Source organism: Rhododendron vialii, chromosome 8a (assembly GCF_030253575.1).
Source record: "Rhododendron vialii isolate Sample 1 chromosome 8a, ASM3025357v1".
Taxonomy (NCBI): Eukaryota; Viridiplantae; Streptophyta; class Magnoliopsida; order Ericales; family Ericaceae; genus Rhododendron; species Rhododendron vialii.
The window spans coordinates 34,245-55,123 of NC_080564.1; the positions used below are offsets into that span (position 1 = coordinate 34,245).

Consider the following 20,879-nt stretch of genomic DNA (forward strand, 5'->3'; position numbering starts at 1 on the left):
GGACCCTAAATCAAGATATATAGACATTGTTTTGTTTAGCATTTTCAAGGAATTTCATAACCCGGCATATGGGAATGTACGTAGGCATCATAATTGTGAGCCCAAGTTTTATGGCCAGCCAGGGTAGAGGCTGGGCTAATTAAAGCTTTTTCTTTAAATATATGCATAGTTTGATGGTATTATTAGGCCTAACTAACTTATAAGTGTACACTTATTATAGATAATGTATCTTACTATACACGATACGTGTTTCGATATATTAAAAAAAAAAAAAAAACACGATATGATTCCCAAAACGAAAACATTGGTAATAATTGCAGAGGGTCCAATGACTCCAATAGTGGATGGATTTGAAGGAAGTCGTTTGGTTTTTGTTGCAGCTTGGTGTCGCAAATGCAAGTCAGTCCACTTTCATTCCTGAGTTCTCTTTCTTTGATCCATCAGCTTGGAAAAAGGAGGAATCATCCCCAAAAAAATACAGTATTGATGAGGGTTGGCAATCAGTTGGCATGGATCCTGCCAGTATCGAAACTAAAGCTGATATATCAGCCAAATGAGCGCCAAGACTTGAATTGTTTCCATTATGTTGTGCCTATGTTTACTTTTTTGTTGTGCTTATTTGTTAATGTTGGTGCCCTTTGTTTTTCAGTTTTCCAAATAGATTGACTTATATCCAAGAGAACCACAAATTTCAAAAGAATGGAAATTAAGGTCGCAGGATATTAGAGGATTCAGCAATGGGACTTCGCCACATTGTTACCCAAATCACAGACCAAATGCCCTCAAGTAAATTTCCTTTCATTGCCCATAAACTGTTCTCTTCGCAGCTACAAGCTTTTTGCTAGCCCCTATATTTGTAGTATGTTTATGTGTGGGCCATGACACGCGATAAGAGGATATTGAGGTGGAGTTAGACCGGGTATTACTGAAATGGAACACTATGAATCTAAGTCATTCTACCCTGTCTCATCTCCTAGAGTTCAGTCAAACGAACCCTATGATGCCTTGGATAGCATAATGAAGAATGGGCTTTGCATGCCTCGTGAACCCTGAGAAAGTGTTTTACTTCTATAAACTTCACTCGTATCGGTATCTTCCTTTAGCCTGATCGATGGGGTCAAAATAGATGTTCAAAACATCCTTGAAACTCTTGTTTTAGGCCATGGTGGAAGAGTGAAACTTGCTAGAAAAGGCGTTGGTAGCATCTATTTCGAGCAATTTCCCTGACAATGGAATTATTTCTTGCATGAGTTACAATACAGATGGTTAATTTGCACATGTATGTTTTTCTCCTTACCAATACTCTATCTTGATATGATATGACTCGTTTTTTCTGGCAGCGCAAAGAGACTAGCTGTTATACGATCATCAGACAATTTCTGGCCCAGAGATTGGAAAATTATTTAATACTTCAGGAGTATACTCCCTCCCCTCACATATCATGTGGGGTCCACACGGGACCCACATGTAGACCCCATATATTATGTGAGAAGAGAGAGCATGAGTACTGAATAGTTACCCCTAGAGATCTAGCATCACGCACCATTCATATTGCATTGATTGTGTTAAGGCATCCTACTCAAAATTAATTGTCAATTAGTGGAAATGCCGCCTTGACTTATATACTAGTTTTGAGGAGATAATTAATCAATCTAGGACAAACTCCAACACTCTCTCGCGTGTGCAACCCCCGACTCGCACGTGGAGAGTTAAATAAACGATTCATAACATATGAATCACAACAAACAACGATACACTTATAGCACTAACAAGGGATAACAAATTCTCCGAAACCCTAATTCTAATACCATGTTAAAACATCGACCTAAAAATTAATTGACAATGAGTGGAGAGATGGCCGCCCAAGCTCATATACTAATCGGAAAGCATATAAGTTACATAACTGTGCTCATGCTTGCACGGAGGAATCTACTAATGTGCGCGCGCACACACCTACCGCCACAACCACACTCCATCCCCGTACCCAACCCCATGCCAGAGTGTGCACGGGTGTTTTCCAACGAGCCCAGCAAACGAATTGATCGCCGATTCTTTCTCAAAAGACACCTCACTTCTTTTTAGCTCTGGAGAAGATGATAAGCGGCGGGGGCTTCACTTTGGTTTTGTTGGTTGATATAAAATGAGGGCAATTGGGTTATAATAAATAGAAAAAGGGAGGTATCTGTATCTTCTCACCTTCAATTCTTGGAACTCATCCCCCAGGGTTGGCTAATCCGGTTAATTTGGGGATTGATAATCCCATGGGACTCCTTTAGAATAGGTCTGAATCTGACTAGACATCCTTAAAGAATAAATGTGTTGGAGAGGTTAGAAAAATCATTGGATTAAGATGAGAAGAGTGATATAGAAGGGTAAAGAAGAGAGAAGATCTTGGCCCAAAATTCTTAGAAGGAAAAACAATAGAGCCCTGAGTGAGGAGTGACCCCTTTGGAATCAGTGCTCACCAACTTTCTCTCTCTAAGAAATATTCACTGGGAGCTCATTGGAATTTTTATGAAGGGACATCTCATACTTAATTAAAGCTACATGAGCCAGTGCTCAGGAGCCAAGTGGCGCGGTAGTATGATGACACGTGTCCCTTCAGTACCCCCTACCCACTAAGGTGTCACCACCCTCACTGTCTGGGTGAGCATATTCTCTTATTCGCGGAGATTCTCTTATTATTTTAAAGTCATCATACTGCTAGATCCCTTTCGTACCCATGAGAGCAAGATCATGAACTATTCGATTGCGCCAATACTGTTGCCAAGCCTCAAGAGGCCTTTCTAGTCATGCCTAAAGGCCGGAGTAGACATTAAAGTCTGGGCATGACATGTGCACCCTACTCGGGTGTTGGACCAACTCTTCCTGATTTGGAGAGGTTTCTTGGGATTGCGTACACTGTTCAGATGTCGCAACCTTCTGTACGTCAAGAGGGTAGCATAGTGCTACCCGCACAATTATCCACGTGTCACGCTGGTACGGCACCACGTGGCAAGCTAGGGCTAGCCGATCAAACAATCAACCCCGCGAAGGTGGCTCCACGTGTCAACTATAGAATGGTTGGTCAACTGGTCAAACAGTTGCAACCTTTGACCTTTCCTACAACTCCTAATCGATCCAACCCATGAAAATCAAACCAAACACGTTTTTTAAAGGCCAAACCACCTTATTAATCCTATCCCACGGCCCAATCCAGTTGTCAAACAAGGCTTAAAAGTCTTGTGTTTATACTTAATTCTTCACTAGAGTTGAAGGGTTATAGCTATGTGGTTTTCTTACTCACGAGTCGCACACATTTGTACTTCACAATCAAGTTGGCGTGTTTGAGGCTATAATTAATGATGGCCTAGCATCTGAAGAGGTTTCTCACTGATAAGCACCCAATAATGCATATTCTTGGTGCTTAAGTCATTAGTTTTACCGATTTATGTATAGTTAATGTAGCTTTTTATTTGATATTGCGCGTAGAGTATGTTAATTCCATTTTGTAGGAAAACCACTTAATAAAGGGGTTTTAAAGCTTAAAGCGAGCCGGAGGCATCCAAGACTTAAGATGATCAAGAAAGGGAGCCACCAGGGCCAAAGAATGAAGTGTTGGAGACCCGTCGGGTAGCCAAGACCTTTGGAAGCCAAGTCGGAGGCCGGATGGTGAAGAACCCAAGGATTTGAAGGCGGTATCGATACAGCATTTTATTGTATCGATACCCGGTTGAAACAGAGAGACTGGGAAATGCCAATTGCAATTGGGTATCGATACAACGTTTTGCTATCTTGATACCGGTTCAATTGGCAGCCTAGTTGATTTGTCTCAAAGCTATCCGGTATGGATACAAGAAACCCTTTTATCGATACTGAGTGCCTTCGTAGCGGATTTTTAGGGCGTTTTTGGGATATTTCGTGCATGAATGAGGGCTAATATTTAAACCTCATTATGTCACACATCCAAGGGACACTAGATTACATTGCACTTTTTCAAATCTAGATTAGGATTTCTTTTCTTGTTGCTCACTCTTGCTATTATTCTTCATTTTTCTAGTTAATTCTACACCTTCTTTCTTTGATTAGTTGTAGTTTGTTATTTCGCTCTTCATTAAAGTTGTAGTTACACTCTTGATCTATCGTAATCTCTAGTTTAATTTGAATTCCGTCATGTTTTCTATGTTTAGCTTTGTTGATTCAATTCCTAGCATGAGTGAGTAGTTAATTAGGCTCGGTCATGGGGTGATTAGCACTCCATGACTTGAATTGATCATGTTTTTCTCAATAAATCTTCATGTTTAGTTGGAAAATCATGGTAGTTTGTTTTTGTCCATCAAATTTTGGCGGTGTTAACCTCTTTGATCATGCGTATGCAAGATCAAGCCTACTTGTCACGCATCGATGCTTAGAGCTATGTCATCATCTGCATTTGCTAGATGAATACTAGAACTCCCTTGGTGTTTCGACTCCTTTTCTAGTAAATGGGTTTAATGATAAATATTCCGGTTTAGATGATCGTTGACGCGTATCTCAACCCGAATAATCTGAGAGGGAAGCTGATTGATTCAAGTTATGAGTGTTAAAACCCCCTAGACCTAGCCGCTTAGTTAAATTGTTTTCAAAACACACTTAAATTGCATTTTTTCTCCATTTCAAACGACGCCTAAAAGTTAGCCGTCTCAAGGCCATAATACTTGCATCTACAAATCCAATCAAGCCATGATGATATTCTCTTGGGTACGATCCCGGACTTCCGGATTATTATGCTTCAATGGATGTTTTTAGCCCTATGCTTGGGGTGATCATATTGATATATATCAACGGATGAAGCACTCACCTATTTAAAATTTGTTTGTTCCTTCCATTTTCGGTAGAACAAATACAATACACAATGAGAAAACTCCAAAAATCTAAACATCTATTTTCCCCCATTGTTTTAATACCATAACTTTCTTTCCTTGTAAGAGAATATGAACAAATCACTAGGCAATTTCAATTTGTGGTGTGAACACGAATATTTCTGCCATATCTATGGCTTGTAATCTAGTTTATCATGCTAGAACCAAGCATGAGGTTGATTTTCACTTTATTCATGAGAAATTATTGCGTAAACAATTGCCGGTCAAACTTATACCTTCTATATTTCAAGTTGTTGATGTTTTTACTAAGCCTCTCACTACTTCTCGTTTCCAAGTTCTCAAGTCCAAACTAAGGCCATATCGATGGTTTGTAAGAGAATATGAACAAATCGCTAGGCAATTTCAATTTGTGGTGTGAACACGAATATTTCTGCCATATCTATGGCTTGTAATCTAGTTTATCATGCTAGCACCAAGCATGAGGTTGATTTTCACTTTATTCATGAGAAATTATTGCGTAAACAATTGCCGATCAAACTTATACCTTCTATATTGCGTAAACAATTGCCGGTCAAACTTATACAATTCCTGCACCGCCAGATCCACTCCCCGTGGTCCCATCGAAGCTGAGCGTCCAAGGTATATTGTCAGCGTTGGCCGCAAGAGCTTCAAAACTATCTCTAGGTAATGCCTCTTCAAGTGGCTCGCACTGCCCACTTGGGAATTGTGCTAAGAGGTCCATGAGTGCTTGACATTTTATAGCTTTTGGGGTGACGCAAGAAATTTTGAATTTTGCCAAGGCCAACAACCATCGCGCGACACACCCCGTAAGGCTATCTGGGATAATAGATACCTTACCAGATCACACTTGTTAACAATCTATATAGGGAAAGATAGGGAGTAATGTCTGAATTTTTGTGTAGTGAAAACTAGGGCTAGGCAGTGCCGCTCTATGGCTGTGTACCTCTCTTCCGCTCCTTGGACCTTCCTGTTGATGTAATAGACTTTTGCACCAACAGGGCCCCAATGGATCTCAGGGTGGAGGTCAAGTAAAGAATTAGCGGTTTTCCCATGACTGTAGCCACCATGGTTTGGGGGGAGGTCAAAATCATCTTAATCTTCTCGAAAGCCTGATGATACTTATTCCTCCATTCAAAACTCGCATTTCCCTTTAGTACGTCCACGAATGGTGCCGCAAGTTCCACGAGTGCGGGAATAAAGCTTCGGAGATAAGAGACTTTCCCCAAAAACCTTTTGAGTGTCTTCTGAGAGTGGTGCGAGGGCATCTCTTTAATGGACTTGATTTTGGCCCCATCCGCATCGATCCCGTGTCTATGCACAAGGAATCCCAAAAATTTCCCCGTCATCGCTCCAAACAAACACTTCAAGGGGTTCATCTTAAGGTTGAACTTTCGACATCTGCTGAACACAGTGGCTAAGTCCACAAGGTGATCACTTCGCTCCTTCAATTTTACCACCAAATCATCCACGTGATCCTCGATTATCCGATACATTAAGTCATGGAAAATTGTTCTCATTACTCGTGGATAATGCTCCCATGTTCTTTAGCCCAAAGGGCATGACGATGTAGTAAAAATTGCCTAGCGAGGTTTGGAACGCTGTCTTTTCCACGTCCTCTAACGCCATCTTGATCTGGTTATACCTGCTGAACCCATCCATGAAAGAAAACACCTGGTGGCCCGAAGTGGCATCCACCAATGTATCGATATGAGGTAGCGGGAATTCGTCTTTGGGACAAGCTTTATTGAGGTCGCGGAAGTCAACGCAGATTCTGATTTGACCATACTTTTTCTTTACCGGAACGATGTTCGCAAGCCATTCAGGGTACTATATTAGTTGAATGAAGCCTGTTTTCCTCAGCTTTTCCACCTTGTCCTTGATCTGTCCCTCTAAGTCGGGGTGGTATTTCTGCTGGGACTGCTTAGCTGGTTTGGAGTTAGGAAAGACGTCTAGATGGTGAGCCACTAGCACGAGGTCTAAGCCCGACATTTCCTCATAATGCCACGGAAGACGTCTGAGTTATCGCATAACAGCATGATCAACTTCTCTCGAAATTCCCCTTCTAATGCTTTACTTAGGAACACAGGCTTGCGTGGGCCTGTTCTGTTGTTTAAATCAATCTTCTCTAGCGGTTCCTACTGCAGCTTGGGCTCATCCTGCATGCACTCTGGCACAGGCTCAGGTTTTTGTATGAGTTCTTCATCTTCTATCATGGCACATGTCTCGCCAAGGCCAACAGTTTCAGGCTTACCTGCCGCCCCAGTGGACCGTTATAAACAGTATACTGTCTTTCCCCCTTCCTTTACCTTAATGATTTTCCTGGGGGTAGCGGTTTCTACCACTGTAGGGTCTCTTATGCGTGTGCCTTTTTTCTCCTCTTTGATAACGTCCCATTTTAGAATTTTTACCTCATGTGGCCTTGCGGTGATTGCTTGGGCTACCTCGCCCATCTCAGAAAAATATACCGCATTAGAGAGGTGAGCCTCATGGGTGTCGAACAAATTTTCTGACGCACGAACAGTGACCTTCTTCCCAGCCCAAACTCCTTTCAAACATTGATGGTAACTTGATGGTACCACCGCGTATTTATACATCTAGCTACGGCTTAGAATGATCTGATAATTTGGATCCGCGTTGATGAGGTGGAACTTTGTGGCCGAGCGAATTGCCCCCACTTTGAGATCTACCATAACATATCCTAAGGACTGCCTCTTGTCAACTCTGAAGCCAGTGATCGTGATTGGGGTTTCAACTATCAAGTTCTCTAGAATTTCAAGCTTCTTGAAGGTTGATAAAGGCATCAGATTGATGGAAGCCCAGCTATCGAAGAATGTACGCTTCAGCTCCGTCCCATTGATGCGAGAGGTGACATACAGTGGTTTGTAATAGGGGTATGGCACCCTACGGTCCTCATCTGAAAAGGTGACTGAATTGGACTCATCCCTGATTATCCACGGGATAGACCCCTCCGCGGACATGCATGACTCATGGTGGACTTCTGCAATACTAATGATGGCCTTTGTGATCTCCAGCCTCTCGGCTAGGGTAAAACCAACCATCAAAGAAAGCTCAAAACTTTGTACTGTTCTGTAAAGCTCTGGCTAAAGCATTAGGATCGGGCGTAACCACGGGAACAGCGTGGTCTCCAAAATCCTCAGTGATTTCATAGCAGGAAACCATATAGGCCCATGCCTCCTCATCATCCTCTTCCATGTAGGAGTAGCCATCTGAATCTTCCTCTTCTTTGTACATGAACGGATAGCATTCTGCCATGTTGACCTCTCCTTTGCAGTTCCCATGGACTAGGTAGGGCTCCACACAAATATTGTGTCGCCCTATCTGCAATTCGTTAGCGTTTTGTTTCCTTCTGAATAACCTTTTAAGCGACCAATAGTCAATAGTTGGATGTTTCATGTGGCGATGGTAAATATAGTATCTTGGGTTTTTACGATCCTCTCGCGTAGGCTCATACTCGACACGGGGGAGCTCTAGCTCACCATCCGCTACCCATGCGTTTACTAGAGCCCGTACGTCATCCATGCTATAAGGGTAATCTGATGCGGATTCAAAATCGTGATATCTCCTCTTCATTCCTCTGCATGCCTGCTGGTTCCGTGTAGTGTCCGCGGCAGCGACAAAGGCTGTAGACACCCCATTCTGGACTGTCCAGATAACGTTATTTTTCGATCTTTTATTTCCCCAATGATGATTAATGGTCGAGAACAGTCTGAGGACGATGGTGCGTTTGAGCTTTAAGCGTCCCGAACCTCTTTCAAACCCCCTTCAAACCCTTCAAACCAGAGCCAAACGGCCCCAGCAAAACCCAACTGGCTTACGCCAGTATCTTGATGACGTACGCCAGTTAGCTGCCACGTGTCAGTCATCGACCGTTGACTCAGCTTTTAATGGCGCACGCCGGTCCAAATGTGGCGCACGCCAGTCAATTCCAGTCAAATCAACTTTATTCAGCCACATGGACGAGACTTTTGTGCCACCCTGACGTCGGCCACAGTCTCCCTGATGATTACTCCCGGCAGAGGCGTTCCCTCTCTCTCCTACACCCCCCATCAAGGCAAATCCCATGCATTTAATGCATGGGAGGCTCCATCCTTGTGCCAACCAGCCAAACAAGGCCCTAGATCAAACTGATCTCAGTCACTCCCCCTCTATAAATACCCCCCTTGCATTCATTTGCAAGGGGTTAGCTTCATTAAGAAGGAAAAGCTCTCTTCATCCCTCTCTTCTTGCTTTCTATCCCTCTTCTTCCATTGAAAGAGAAAGGAAGGCAACCCACTTCCATATACCCTACTAATATCCAGTCACCATACAGCATCCATCTTCAACCTTTAGGCTCAAAACCACCTTCAAACCTCAACACCAAAAAGGTATACCACCTTTGTATTCCTTTCTATTTTTAGCCCCTGAGGGGGACCAGCAAGGCCCAGGCTAGTAAACAATACTAGTCCTGGCCTTAAACTGGAAAAATACAACAATCGTATGAGGTGACACATGGCGCACGCCAGTAACCATATGCCGTACGCCAATTATGGTAGAACGAGCACTACTGGCGTGGGGATCATGGATCACCATTTCTGTTATTTTATCTTTCTGTCAATCACCCTTGCACGCTAAATAATCAGTTTACTGCTTTCTGTATCTGGAACTGCTTAGCTGTAGTAGTTACTGTTTGCTCCTTATCTGTTCAAAAAGGCCTCTGGGATCTTTCTGATCATGTTTCAGAGCCCAGATGATGCAAAGCCAAGCACTGGAACTGGCGCACGTTTGTCTACAACCGGCGTACGGCAATTGTTCCTAAGGTCCAATGGCTGGCCCTTGCATTTTAGCTTAATCTTGGCCTCTTTATGTCCCCACTCTGTTTAGGGGGTTTCCTGTCTTTTTTTATGGCTTCCAGTCATTTCATCTATCTGTAACCATGTATATTTTGTTCTATTAAACTGCGTGGTTTGACCTGGGTGTGCGCTGGTCCCTTCCAGAACCCAGAGGGTTGCAAACAAAGACTGTGAAACCTGAAAAGTGGAGTACGACAGTCTTGTTATAGCGTGCGCAGGTAGTATCTGCATGCACTGACTCGGCCAGTGCATGCTGGTGCGAAGCCTGCTCACGTTCCATCGGGGCAGCGTACTTCAAATTCAATCGGGTTGCCCAGTGCTTGTTCTCAATTTATATTTATCGTCACAAACGGACATCCATAAACATTTTTGCCGCATAAATTGCAACTTGTTACAGTTTTAACCCCCATTAACTGTTCCCCCGCCCTAACTGGCTAAAAAATGATCAAAAGAGAGAAAAATGCAAATGTTTTACAAAAATGCCCGAGTAGAGACCGATCTCCGGATTGGGTGAGAGGGGTGACATAAAACCCTTCCCCTCTCGTAACCTGGCTCCCGAACCTCAGATATCGAAGGTGACGACGGTCCAGTCTGCAAGCCTCTTTCAAAATCAAACAAACGTGGCAAACGTTTTCAAGTTCGGTTCCTTGGGTGCTTTCACCGCTAAAACCCGAGTGGCGACTCTGAATCGAAGCGTTTCGCCGCGCTTTCCGACAAAAGGGCCGCGCCCAATTTTTGCTAAACGAGAATTTTCGGGGCGCGTGCCCACAAAGGCACCCGCAGCTTTTGCCTTCCCGCCATCCTTTTTAGCAGCTTTGACAACATAGCGGAGGTTGTATGCAGACTCTAGTACAGCGGAAAAAGTTCATAGGTTCAAATTGATAAGCAACATCTTGAAATAGTCTATCATTCCTTCAATGCAGATCTCAACTAGCTGGCCCTCATTTACTGACTCGGTGCAATCGACCACTCGATCTTGGAACCTCTTAATGTAATCCACCACATCTTCACCGATCATCTGAATCTCTTTCGTTAGGCTGATTACCGTCACTTTCTCGCGAACTTGGAAGAATTTAGCATAAAAGATGTTCACAATTTCTTCTTAAGTGGCGATTGAGTGGGGCTCCAGATTGACATACCATGTATAAGTGCAGGAGGTAAGAGACTTAGAGAATTTGTGGAGTCGCAGGTTAGAGTCCGTCGCATGTGCCCCAAGAGATTCTATGAAGCGGACAACGTGTTCCTGGGCACTCCCTTCCTTTCCATCGAACTTCACAAACTTTGGTTGAGTGTACCCTTCTGGGTAGGGTAGTGATAGAGTTGCCAAGGGATATGGAGGCTAGATATCTGGGCTTGGGAGGGAGGGTAGAACAGTTTTTATTTTTTCCTTAGTCAAGAGAGCTTGTACCTCTGCTAGAGTGGTGAATGCCCCCGCGGATAGAGTGCTTACCTCAGTGGTGATAGATTCTTTGCTATTAGAATCATTGGCTTTTTGTTGTGCCAGAAGGGCCTGCACTTTTGCCAACGTGATGTAAGGTCCTGTGGAGGGTGTACTGGTACCATCAAAGACGGGCTCCTTTCTGCAGGCCCCAATAGTGTTTCCGGCGATCCCCCCACAAGCACGCCACGCAAGGGGTGTGGTGAGGACAAAGGAATCTGGGGTTGTGCCATCTGGCTATTGCTGCCCCCAACATGGATCTACTGGGGTTCTTCGTCTTGACTGGTTGCGGCCTTCGGAAGGGCTACTGAGATAAGCTCTATGAGGCCTGTGAAGGCCACGAGCAACAGCTTCTGAATTTCTAGGAATTGTCGCTGACCGTCCTGTAGGGCCCTCAGTGTCTATGCAGCCACACCTGTGTTGTGGTCTCGCCTACCTCCTCCACAGTTGGTATTGTTGTATCGTATCGTGTTGTGTCATCGCTTTATTGCGTGGTGCAAACAGTGGCTCAATGTATTCCTCTGAACGAGTACTAACCATAAACCAAAAGACACCTCCCCAGCAGAGTCGCTTGATGTAGGTTGGGGTTCCGCGAGGGTGTGCTTACGTGTAGATCTAAGAGAGCTGGAGAGGTGCGATTGGTTGATGATTAGAGGAATGAATAGAGAAGTAATCCAGTGGGGTGAAAGAAGGAGCAGGAGGACAGAAAAGACAAAGGCAGTAGGTCCCTCATCTTTCCGCAGTCGGTAGTGATTGACTTTTCCTAAATAGACCGGATGCGATCACCTTTTTTCTGGAAAAGAATGTTCTCCTTCCTCATATTCAGTGCTCACCACTTTCTCTCTCTAGGAAAAATCAGCTCTATCAAATCAGGGGTATTTATAGGGCACCTGGGCCTCAGTCAGGCCCATGACGGCGCTCCTATAAAATTCTGACACGTCTTCCTCTGTACCTCCATGTTGTAAGGTGTTCGTCGTAGACAGGCATCCCCCACAGGATGGCTCCGCGGACTCACACCTTTCCACAACGATGCCTCATTCCCAAGTCACTAAATTATCCCATATTCCCGTTGGAGCAAGTTCATGACCTGCGGCGATCGTTTTGTCTCTGAGGTTCTTCTGGGTCCTGCCTTTTGATCCAGAAGGAAACCATTGACAATCTAAGGACAACTTCTTTCGTTTTGTCTCTTAAGGGTCCGCGCCCTGACCACAATGGCTCTTATGGGTTATTTAATGACAATGTTCTCCATCCGCAGCTGGACCTCGCGTGCTTCCCACATGGCCCGGCTCGCATAGGTCCCTACGCCGCATGGCTTTCTGCCACGTGTCCTCCTGTGATTGCCCAATCAATAGGTCTTCTCCCAAGTCAACCGGTCAACCGGTCAACCTTTGTCCCCCAAGTCTTTGCCACGTGTCGGTCTGTGGTAGGCCGGTCAACAAGTCTTCTCAGGTCAACGGTGTATGATTTGACTGCACCTACAAACCTATTTAAGGACCATCGATCATTGAAACACTGGCCTCACTTTAGTCATTTAATCTCTTTGATTTTTTATTTTCAATTTCACTTTCAATTTTTTGGCAATTCCTTTATTCATAACCATGAGTTGTGAAATTTTTTAGATATTCAACCCTGCTTTTTCAGTTCATCAGAGATTTGTGAAACTCAACTAACTTTTTGTACTGTACTTTCTGCAATCCACTTGGGGGATTTTGTTGGAACTTTTCCTGCAAGTATAATAAAACTCTGATTTATTTTCCTGATAATGATTTTCCTAACATGTTCAACAATATTAAAAGAAAGTGTTCGAAAGTATACTGGAACATTGTTCATTAGTCCGAAGGTAAGAATGTGAACATATGTTGTTCAGAACTACTATTGGACGAATGCAGGTGACTGACGAATGGCCACATATATTTTTCAATCTTGGTTCAAGTTGCTTCTCTCTTTCTTGACAAGATGGAATATGTGAAGGTGCTGCACCCTTGCAGTTGAGTTCTATAATTTACTCTAGTCAGGAATCGGCAGAAGAGATCGACATCTGACTTGGCAATTGAAGATGGAGTGAAGGTAGACCACGCATTTTACAAAGAAGCAAGAGAAACCAACACAAGACCCCAAACTAACTGGCAAGAATATCGAACGTACAAGGATCTATCAACCAACAACGACGATGCAGTTATAAAATAAAAGAACGTACTTTCATACTTTGATCTGATATGATCTACCCCGCCCCCCGCCTTACCCTGTACGTGTGTTGTGCAGGTATGGTAGAGAATTTATTTATTCATACCAAACTACTACAGAACTACAATCTTATTAGAGACTCCACGACATACTCATAATTCTCAGGGACTTAACACTAGGTAGCAGTAATACTAGTAGAACAAGTAATTAAGCTATAGATGTCAATCGATGGAGATGATTGAGGAGGAGGAGGAGGAGGAGGAGGAGTAGGAGTACTGGTGGTGGTGGTGGGCATGGATGTGTCCCCTTGCACTCAAACAATCACATTCAATTAGTGGTAGTAGTACAGAGCTTAGTGCAAAAGCAACGACGGCGGAAACCACGGCATCTGCCACCGGAGAAACCCTCATTCCTGCAGACCAGAGCACAATTGTGATTACGGCTGCATGGACCCTTGAACCCATGGCTCTGTGACTCGCATACTCTTCCCTCTACTTTCATCACCACTTTATCCTCTGGCCGGCCCCACACACAGAAAGAGGAAAGAGAGAAAGGAAAAAAGAAGTAGTTGTTAGTTAACTCTCAAAAGATCGAAGCTAGTTAAAATAATTCATGATGAGAGGGAGAGAAGAGAGAGGGAGGGAGGGAGCTCTTACGAGAAGCCAAGACAATGAGCAGCAACATGAGAAGTGCAAATGTCTTCCTTTCCATCTCTCTATTAATTAATCTCTGAGCTTTCTTTCGCTCAATACTTCTTATAGTATATACGTGAAGCTAGACACACCCACTATTTTCTCCCTCTCTCTCTAACCCCGCACTTATATGTATAACGTAATCACACACAGCTGCTGAATGACAGGAGTCCCATTTATACACATATATACAGGTGGTACTGGTACAGAAACTACCTTCCCCAAATTTACTTATATATCTGGACATAGGTTTTTGGGTACGTTATACGTATATAATGAAAAACAAGTCACGTTAAAACTGCCATGCATCGATCAGCATGCCCCATGTTTTCTTCTTTTTTTTGTTGTCCGTTACCAAAATCCCAAATACTACAAAAATCCAAATGCAAAGGGAAACAAATCCCACTACTGCAATGTATTGCATCCAGTGTCAAAGTCTGAATCATTTAGCCGTAAAAATACGTGTAAGAACACGAGGCAAGACAAAGCTATGGCCGAGATTGGGTTTCACATGTAAAATTCAGAGCTGTAGTAGTACTCATCAGAACCTCTTCACGTGATTATGCAGTACTTGCCTTATCCAGTCCTTGCTCGGGAGTAGTTAATCCATGCCCCTAGCCGCAGGGACGGATGCACTATGGTGCACGTGCCTCCACTCAATTCAATTTTTTGTTTATAAAAATTAATTTAGAAATTAATCATAAGGGTTTTAGAGTCAAAAATTAATTATGATCAAACAAATATGATCTTTGCATCGGTTCAAACGGGTTGAAAATTAGAACACTTGAGTATCTGCTCTTTATTTAATTCTATGGCTCTCTTAGGGTTCTCATTTGAGAGCTCTAGAACCAAAAATTAACTATGATATTTTAGGATAAAATGATCAGAAAAATAAAATCTTCATACCAATTCAAATGGATTAAAAATTGAAGCACTTAAGTATCTGCTCTTCATTTGGTTCTACAGTTCTCATATGAGATCTCTAAAAATAAAAATTAATTATGACCCTTTAAAATAATATGATCAGAAAAAAAGATCTTTGTATTTATTCAAATTGATTAAAAATTGGAGCACTTAATTTTTTGGACAATGTTATAAGCACACACAATCACATTACAAATAATTCACTAATGAAAAAACATGAGCATTATTTTTTTTTCAATTTTGCCCCTTGATGGTGGCTCTCATTAGAGAAGCCGTAAAAGGATTATAACCCTTTTTGTGTTTATTTTTAGGAATTTTTTGAAATTATTTCCCTTTTCTCATATGATGAAGTTTAAATTTATATTGTGTTTGATTGTAAATTTTTGTTCAAGTGTAGTAAAAATTGGTGCCCCCATTAGAGAAAATTTCTGGATCCGTCCCTGCCCGTAGGAATTGAACCACGTGTTGGGCTTTTCCCTCGCTCCTTATGTTTTTTTTGTGAATTCTATTAGCCCAATAACATTTTTGTTGGGCCCAAAAAAATTATTTTGTGGGCTAATTTATTTGATAGAAATTTCTACCCTTTTTGGCACATGTTTGTGGGTGACTAATCAGCTTTTCTTGGAAGCAAAAGGGAGTCTTGTCTCTGGAGAGAGAGAAAATAATAGCCCCAGAACTTTGAAAAGGAAAAATGTGAGTGTGCATCAGTCCGTGTGTTTCTGTTTTCGGTGAGAAAGAACAAGTTCAAGTGCATCCACTTTGGCTTCTAATCTTCAGCAGTTAGTCGTGGACTTTTGGAGCTGATTTGTTCTCCGTTTCGGGCTCTAATTTCAGGTGGTTTGGAGAGCTTTGTTCATCTACATTTGGTGAGGTCTTTCTTCCCTCTTTGTATTGGAATTGATTTGATACACCTTAGGGTGTTTGTTAATTAGATCCTTGAATCTCTTGTAAATTTATTTGTAAAACATTTGTTGATGGTAGAATCGGACTCCGGTCCCGTGAATGTACCTCTATTTTGGGGGAACCACGTAAAATTGCTCGTGTCTCATTTCGATTGTCATTTGCGTCTTTCAGATTATATTCGCTGCAATTTTTATTCCTTTCGTAACTTATACTTGTGAGAACTGCATATTTTTTCCAACAACTAGTATCATAGCCGACTGTTGGCTAGGGTTTATAATTTTTGTGTAAATCATGGAAGAAGATGTGGGTAGAATAATTAGTTTCAATGGAACAACTTGGACGACTTGAAAATTTAAAATAGAAGGTCTCTTGTATTGTTAAGATTTACATGGGCCTATAAAAGGTGATAAGGGCAAACTAGCCGATATGAAAAATGAGGATTGGACCACATTGAATCGAAAAGGTGTTGGGCTTATTGTCAATAGATTGGTGATAGTTTTTTCCGTCATGTCTCCACTGAAACTTCAGCTTACGATTTGTGGGAGAAATCGAAAAGTCTTTAGGATAAAAAATTGACCGCTAATAAAGCATTCTTGTTCAAAAATTGGTGTATTTGAATTATAAAGAGGGCAAGTCTATTGCAAAATATTTGATAAAATTAATGAATAGTATCATTAATCAACTAGCTTCTTCAAAATTTTATCACTTTTTTTTTTTACTTATGTGGCATTTTGAGGATTGGACCACATTGTATCGAAAAGGTGTTGGGCTTATTTGTCAATAGATTGGCAATAGTGTTTTTCATCATGTCTCCACCCCGAAACTTCGGCTTACGATTTGTGGGAGAAATTGAAAAGTCTTTAGGATAGAAAATCGACCACTAATATATAAAGCGTTCTTGTTCAAAAAATTAGTGTATTTAAAATATAAAGAGAGCAAGTCGATTGCGAAACATTTGAATAAAATTAATGAATAGTATCGTTAATCAACTTGTTTCTTCAAAATTTTACATCACTTTTTTTTTTTTAACTTATGTGGCATTTTGAATATTCATTTTTTGTAATTTTCATGTTCAGCACTACATTCCACTATTCAAATTCTACTAATTTACCTTATTAATTATTTTGCTTGTTAAAATATACAATGGTTAAAGGATGTGAGCCCTCTCAATCTTTAATTTTGAAGAGTGAGATGAACTCTTCAATTTTGATAGAGTTGACTGAAGGTAAAATATGTACTTGTCCCTTAAACTATTTAAATTTTGTTTACTTTTTCTTTTAACTATCAATTTGCACACATTTGTCTCTTAAACTAACGAATCTAAACCTACTAAATCCAATTTCCACTTTTCATCCATCTCTTGGATGGAAAACCATTGACCTAACCTTACCCAAAGTATTTGGCACCTATAAACACCCCAATTTGGAAATCCCGGATACCTTTTGAGTCCCCAATGACGATAAACAAAGCATGATTTAAACCTTTGGATTGATCTAAACCTTTTGGAGCACTACTCTTCGAAAACCGTAGACAAGTGGGCGATAAGCTTCCCAATCATGAAAACGTGCCTTGAAAGCTTCAAACAATGCTCTTTGTACTCAAAAGAGTGAGAAAACACCTTAGAACTAGGTATGAGAGTGCCAAGTGACACTTAGAATGAGTAGTACATGTTTTGACCGTCGTGGTACCAACGGTAGTCTTCGGTTTAGTCTGTTTTCAGTCCATTTTCATAAATAAAAATTCATTATTTTTATCTTTGGATTCCACCATCTCTTAATACATTCAAAACCCTCTTTATCGTTATATAATAAGCCTTAATCCGATTTGAAATGAGGGAGATACTAGGATTTTGCCAAAATGGCTTCTTTTTCGACCACTTAAGGGTAAAATTGTCATATCTTTTGATGTACAAAATCATTTTGATCCAAAACACTCGGGTTAGAAAATAGACTTGACAAGCTTTCCAACGGTCCAAAGAACACCCAAAACCGAGTTCAGGAGTGTCCGGGGCGGCCTTGCGAAGTTTGGCCTGTTGAGCAGTCATATGGTGGTCAACTGTGTCGTACGGTGGACATATATCTACTATATGGTAGAGTTTTTAACCACTTTAACTTAAGTCGGTTGGGATGTACCGTACGGTGGACCCTAGTACCGTACGGTGGACCTTAAGTACTGTACGGTGGATCAACTTTTGGTCAAAAATGTCAGGAATGCGGTAATCAGTTGAAGACCGAAATGCTTGGCTTGCACGCCAAGTTTGCTTACCCTATAAATACATCCCCCTATCATTAGACAAGATATACATTTTTTTTTTGAAGGAAAAGAGAGAGAAATAAGACCAAAATAGTTTTAAAATGCTTTGAAAAATCCATACTTGTTTTCATACCTATTTCAAATATCAAAAACATCATCTTCTTTCAAAAACCAAGTCCAAAATCATTTCAAAAGCAACCCACAATTCAAAAACGGGTCTCACACCTTGTGATTACAGTATACCAAAGCTTACCTGTTCTTTCAAGCTCATGCCAAGAGACGTCACTATAGCTACAACCATCTAAAGAAGGATTTTCGCTCCAAGAGGTATAAATCTTTTATCAATTACTTGTCTTTGTAATCTGAGAGGAAGCCACACTAAACTCAGATTGGTTCCTCATACCAACCCTGGGCTAAAATGGCTTAAACATTTCAACAAATAAAAACCGGTATCCCATACATCTCTACCGTGCGATACACATTATTGTCGTATGGTAGAGTTTCTCCAGGAACAGATTTTGTTTAAACCACTTTTTCTTCTATTGTTTTGCTGAAATCATTTGAGCAAAGTGTCTCTTACCGTTATATAAATTAAAGATGACTATGCCATGCAAATCTAGTTCCAAATTTATATATGAGAGCATGTTAGCCTACATTACCTTCTGTTATAAGACATTGTGCACTTAATACATGAGCATGCAAACCACAAAATCAGTACCGTACGGCACAACCCTCTGCCGTGCGGTGGATTTTTCGGGGGACATAATGCTGATTTTAGTTATTTTCTATAATTAATTGGTTATATGCAAGCATATCTGTTAGTCTCTGTTGCTAGCATAAAATATAAACTAGCATAAAATATAAACTGTTTAGCTGTTTTTGTTCAAAGCATGCCCGTTTGATGTTTATATCTTCTACAATTGTTTGTTTATGTGCTATATCTGTTTGTGTGGCCTAAAAAGTTAAGTAATAAAATGATTTTCAAAATCCAACAAGTATTAGTAGAGACCGATTTTATCGGGCGAGGGGGGTGCTTTTTCCAACAAAACCTTCCCCTCTCATAACCTAGCTCCCGAACCCGAATCCAATATCTCTGTTTTCGATAGACTAAAAACCTTTTTCAAGGCCAAAAGAGTCACTTTTTTTTCAATAAATAGTTTCTCGGGTGATAATCCTTTCCAAAACCCGAGTGGCGACTCTCAAACAGACTATTTTTCCTTTTTGTAAACAAAAAAATACTCCTACAAAATGAGAGATAACAAGGAAAAAAATCATTTTTCCAGGCGTCCTGTCCACAGCACCCAAAAGAGGGATACTTTTACTCCCAAAACCCTAAAACAGGAACAAATCGATAGAATAAGCTAACCAGCACTGATAGACATAGAAATCCCACGGAAATCACCCATAAAACTCAAAAATAGCAGCCATAAAACTCATTTGAAGCATTATGTGGATAATTGATCAGACAAGATCACAAGAAACAAGTCCCCTGTTCCAACCCATATGTTTGAAAGGATCAATCTTACTTTCCACTTTCGAGCAAGGTTCTGTCTCGATGGGAGTCAGGTTCTGTCAAAGAACTGGATCTGAATCGCAATATTGAAATTCTAGAGAAAATTCATCACCCTCGTAGGATGAGGTTTATGCCCAAAGGGGCAGATTTGAGGGTCTAGATACCATAAAACTCATTTGAGAAGTGCAATATATGTGGGGAATAGATAAATTCATATTGCTTATGAAAATAAAAACACTCATTGCCCATCAGATCCATACCGAGTGATAAGCCAAAGTCAGTTTGTTGTGAATCTGGTGATAAATACCAAGAAATGAAAAGATATCCGGCTGCATGAGAGCGCAATTGTCTGTATTTCCTCTATATATGACTAATAATGATGGATCTATAAGTGCTAAATTATGCCCTCGAAAACACCGTTCATTTAACCCCCTAATATGCTCATGGTCCTCGAGTGAAAGCTGCATCACTTCCTTTCTCTGTGTGTGGTTACCACTTTATATGCGAGTGTGTGGGTCAGCGTGTGTGTGTGAGAGAGAGAGAGAGAGAGAGAGAGAGAGGAGCGGGGAGGAATATGAAAGTGGGGCTGTGAGTAGATAAAAAGTTAAAAAAACTGACTTTTTGATTCCTCATTGTTCAAAATATTTGAATAAAAGTAAAAAAAAATTACTATTTTGATTCGTCTCGTCTAAATGAATCAAAAAATCAAAAAAATTAACGCAATACTACCAAACGAGAAAAAAATTTAAATAAGAACAAAACAAAAAAAGTGAGAAAAATAAAAAAAAATATTAGTGGAACACCATATACATATACATATATTTATATTGGTACATTAAGAGACATTTATAGCCTTCTTTTTTTATTACAATAGCCTTTAAATAAACAAATTTTGAATAGTTTAAGAATGAGTTGAAGGAACAAAATTAACTTTATAAGAAATGTATAAAAAGTTAAAACTCTCGTATATATCGTTATTATCTTATTTTCTATGAGACAGAATTTAAAAGCATAACATTTAGGATGATAGATTAAAGTAGATCATTGAAAGAAAAAAATATAAAGATGATCACGTTATCCAGTAAGTTTTGATAAAAATTAGGAGAATTTGCACTTACACCCTTTGTACTATCACCAATTTTCACATACACCCCTTATACTCCAAATTTAGGCACTTACGCCCCCTGTACTTTGGACTGAAGTACAACTGTTAGAAAATCAGTTAAAATGAATGGAAAAGCTACTTGCGGGAAATTTTCC

The 20,879-nt window shown here is 40.9% G+C and overlaps 1 protein-coding gene across 1 annotated transcript; it reads right to left on the reverse strand.

The window, feature by feature from the left end:
• Positions 1-13,302: 13,302 nt before the first annotated feature.
• LOC131336308 (defensin-like protein 1) lies at positions 13,303-14,204 on the reverse strand. The gene is made up of 2 exons (XM_058372095.1): positions 13,991-14,204; positions 13,303-13,849 (listed from the first exon to the last, which is right to left on the reverse strand). Exons 1-2 carry the CDS (start codon positions 14,043-14,045, stop codon positions 13,662-13,664), a joined length of 243 nt encoding a protein of 80 aa, XP_058228078.1. The 5' UTR covers positions 14,046-14,204; the 3' UTR covers positions 13,303-13,661.
• Between the last annotated feature and the right edge of the window lie 6,675 nt (positions 14,205-20,879).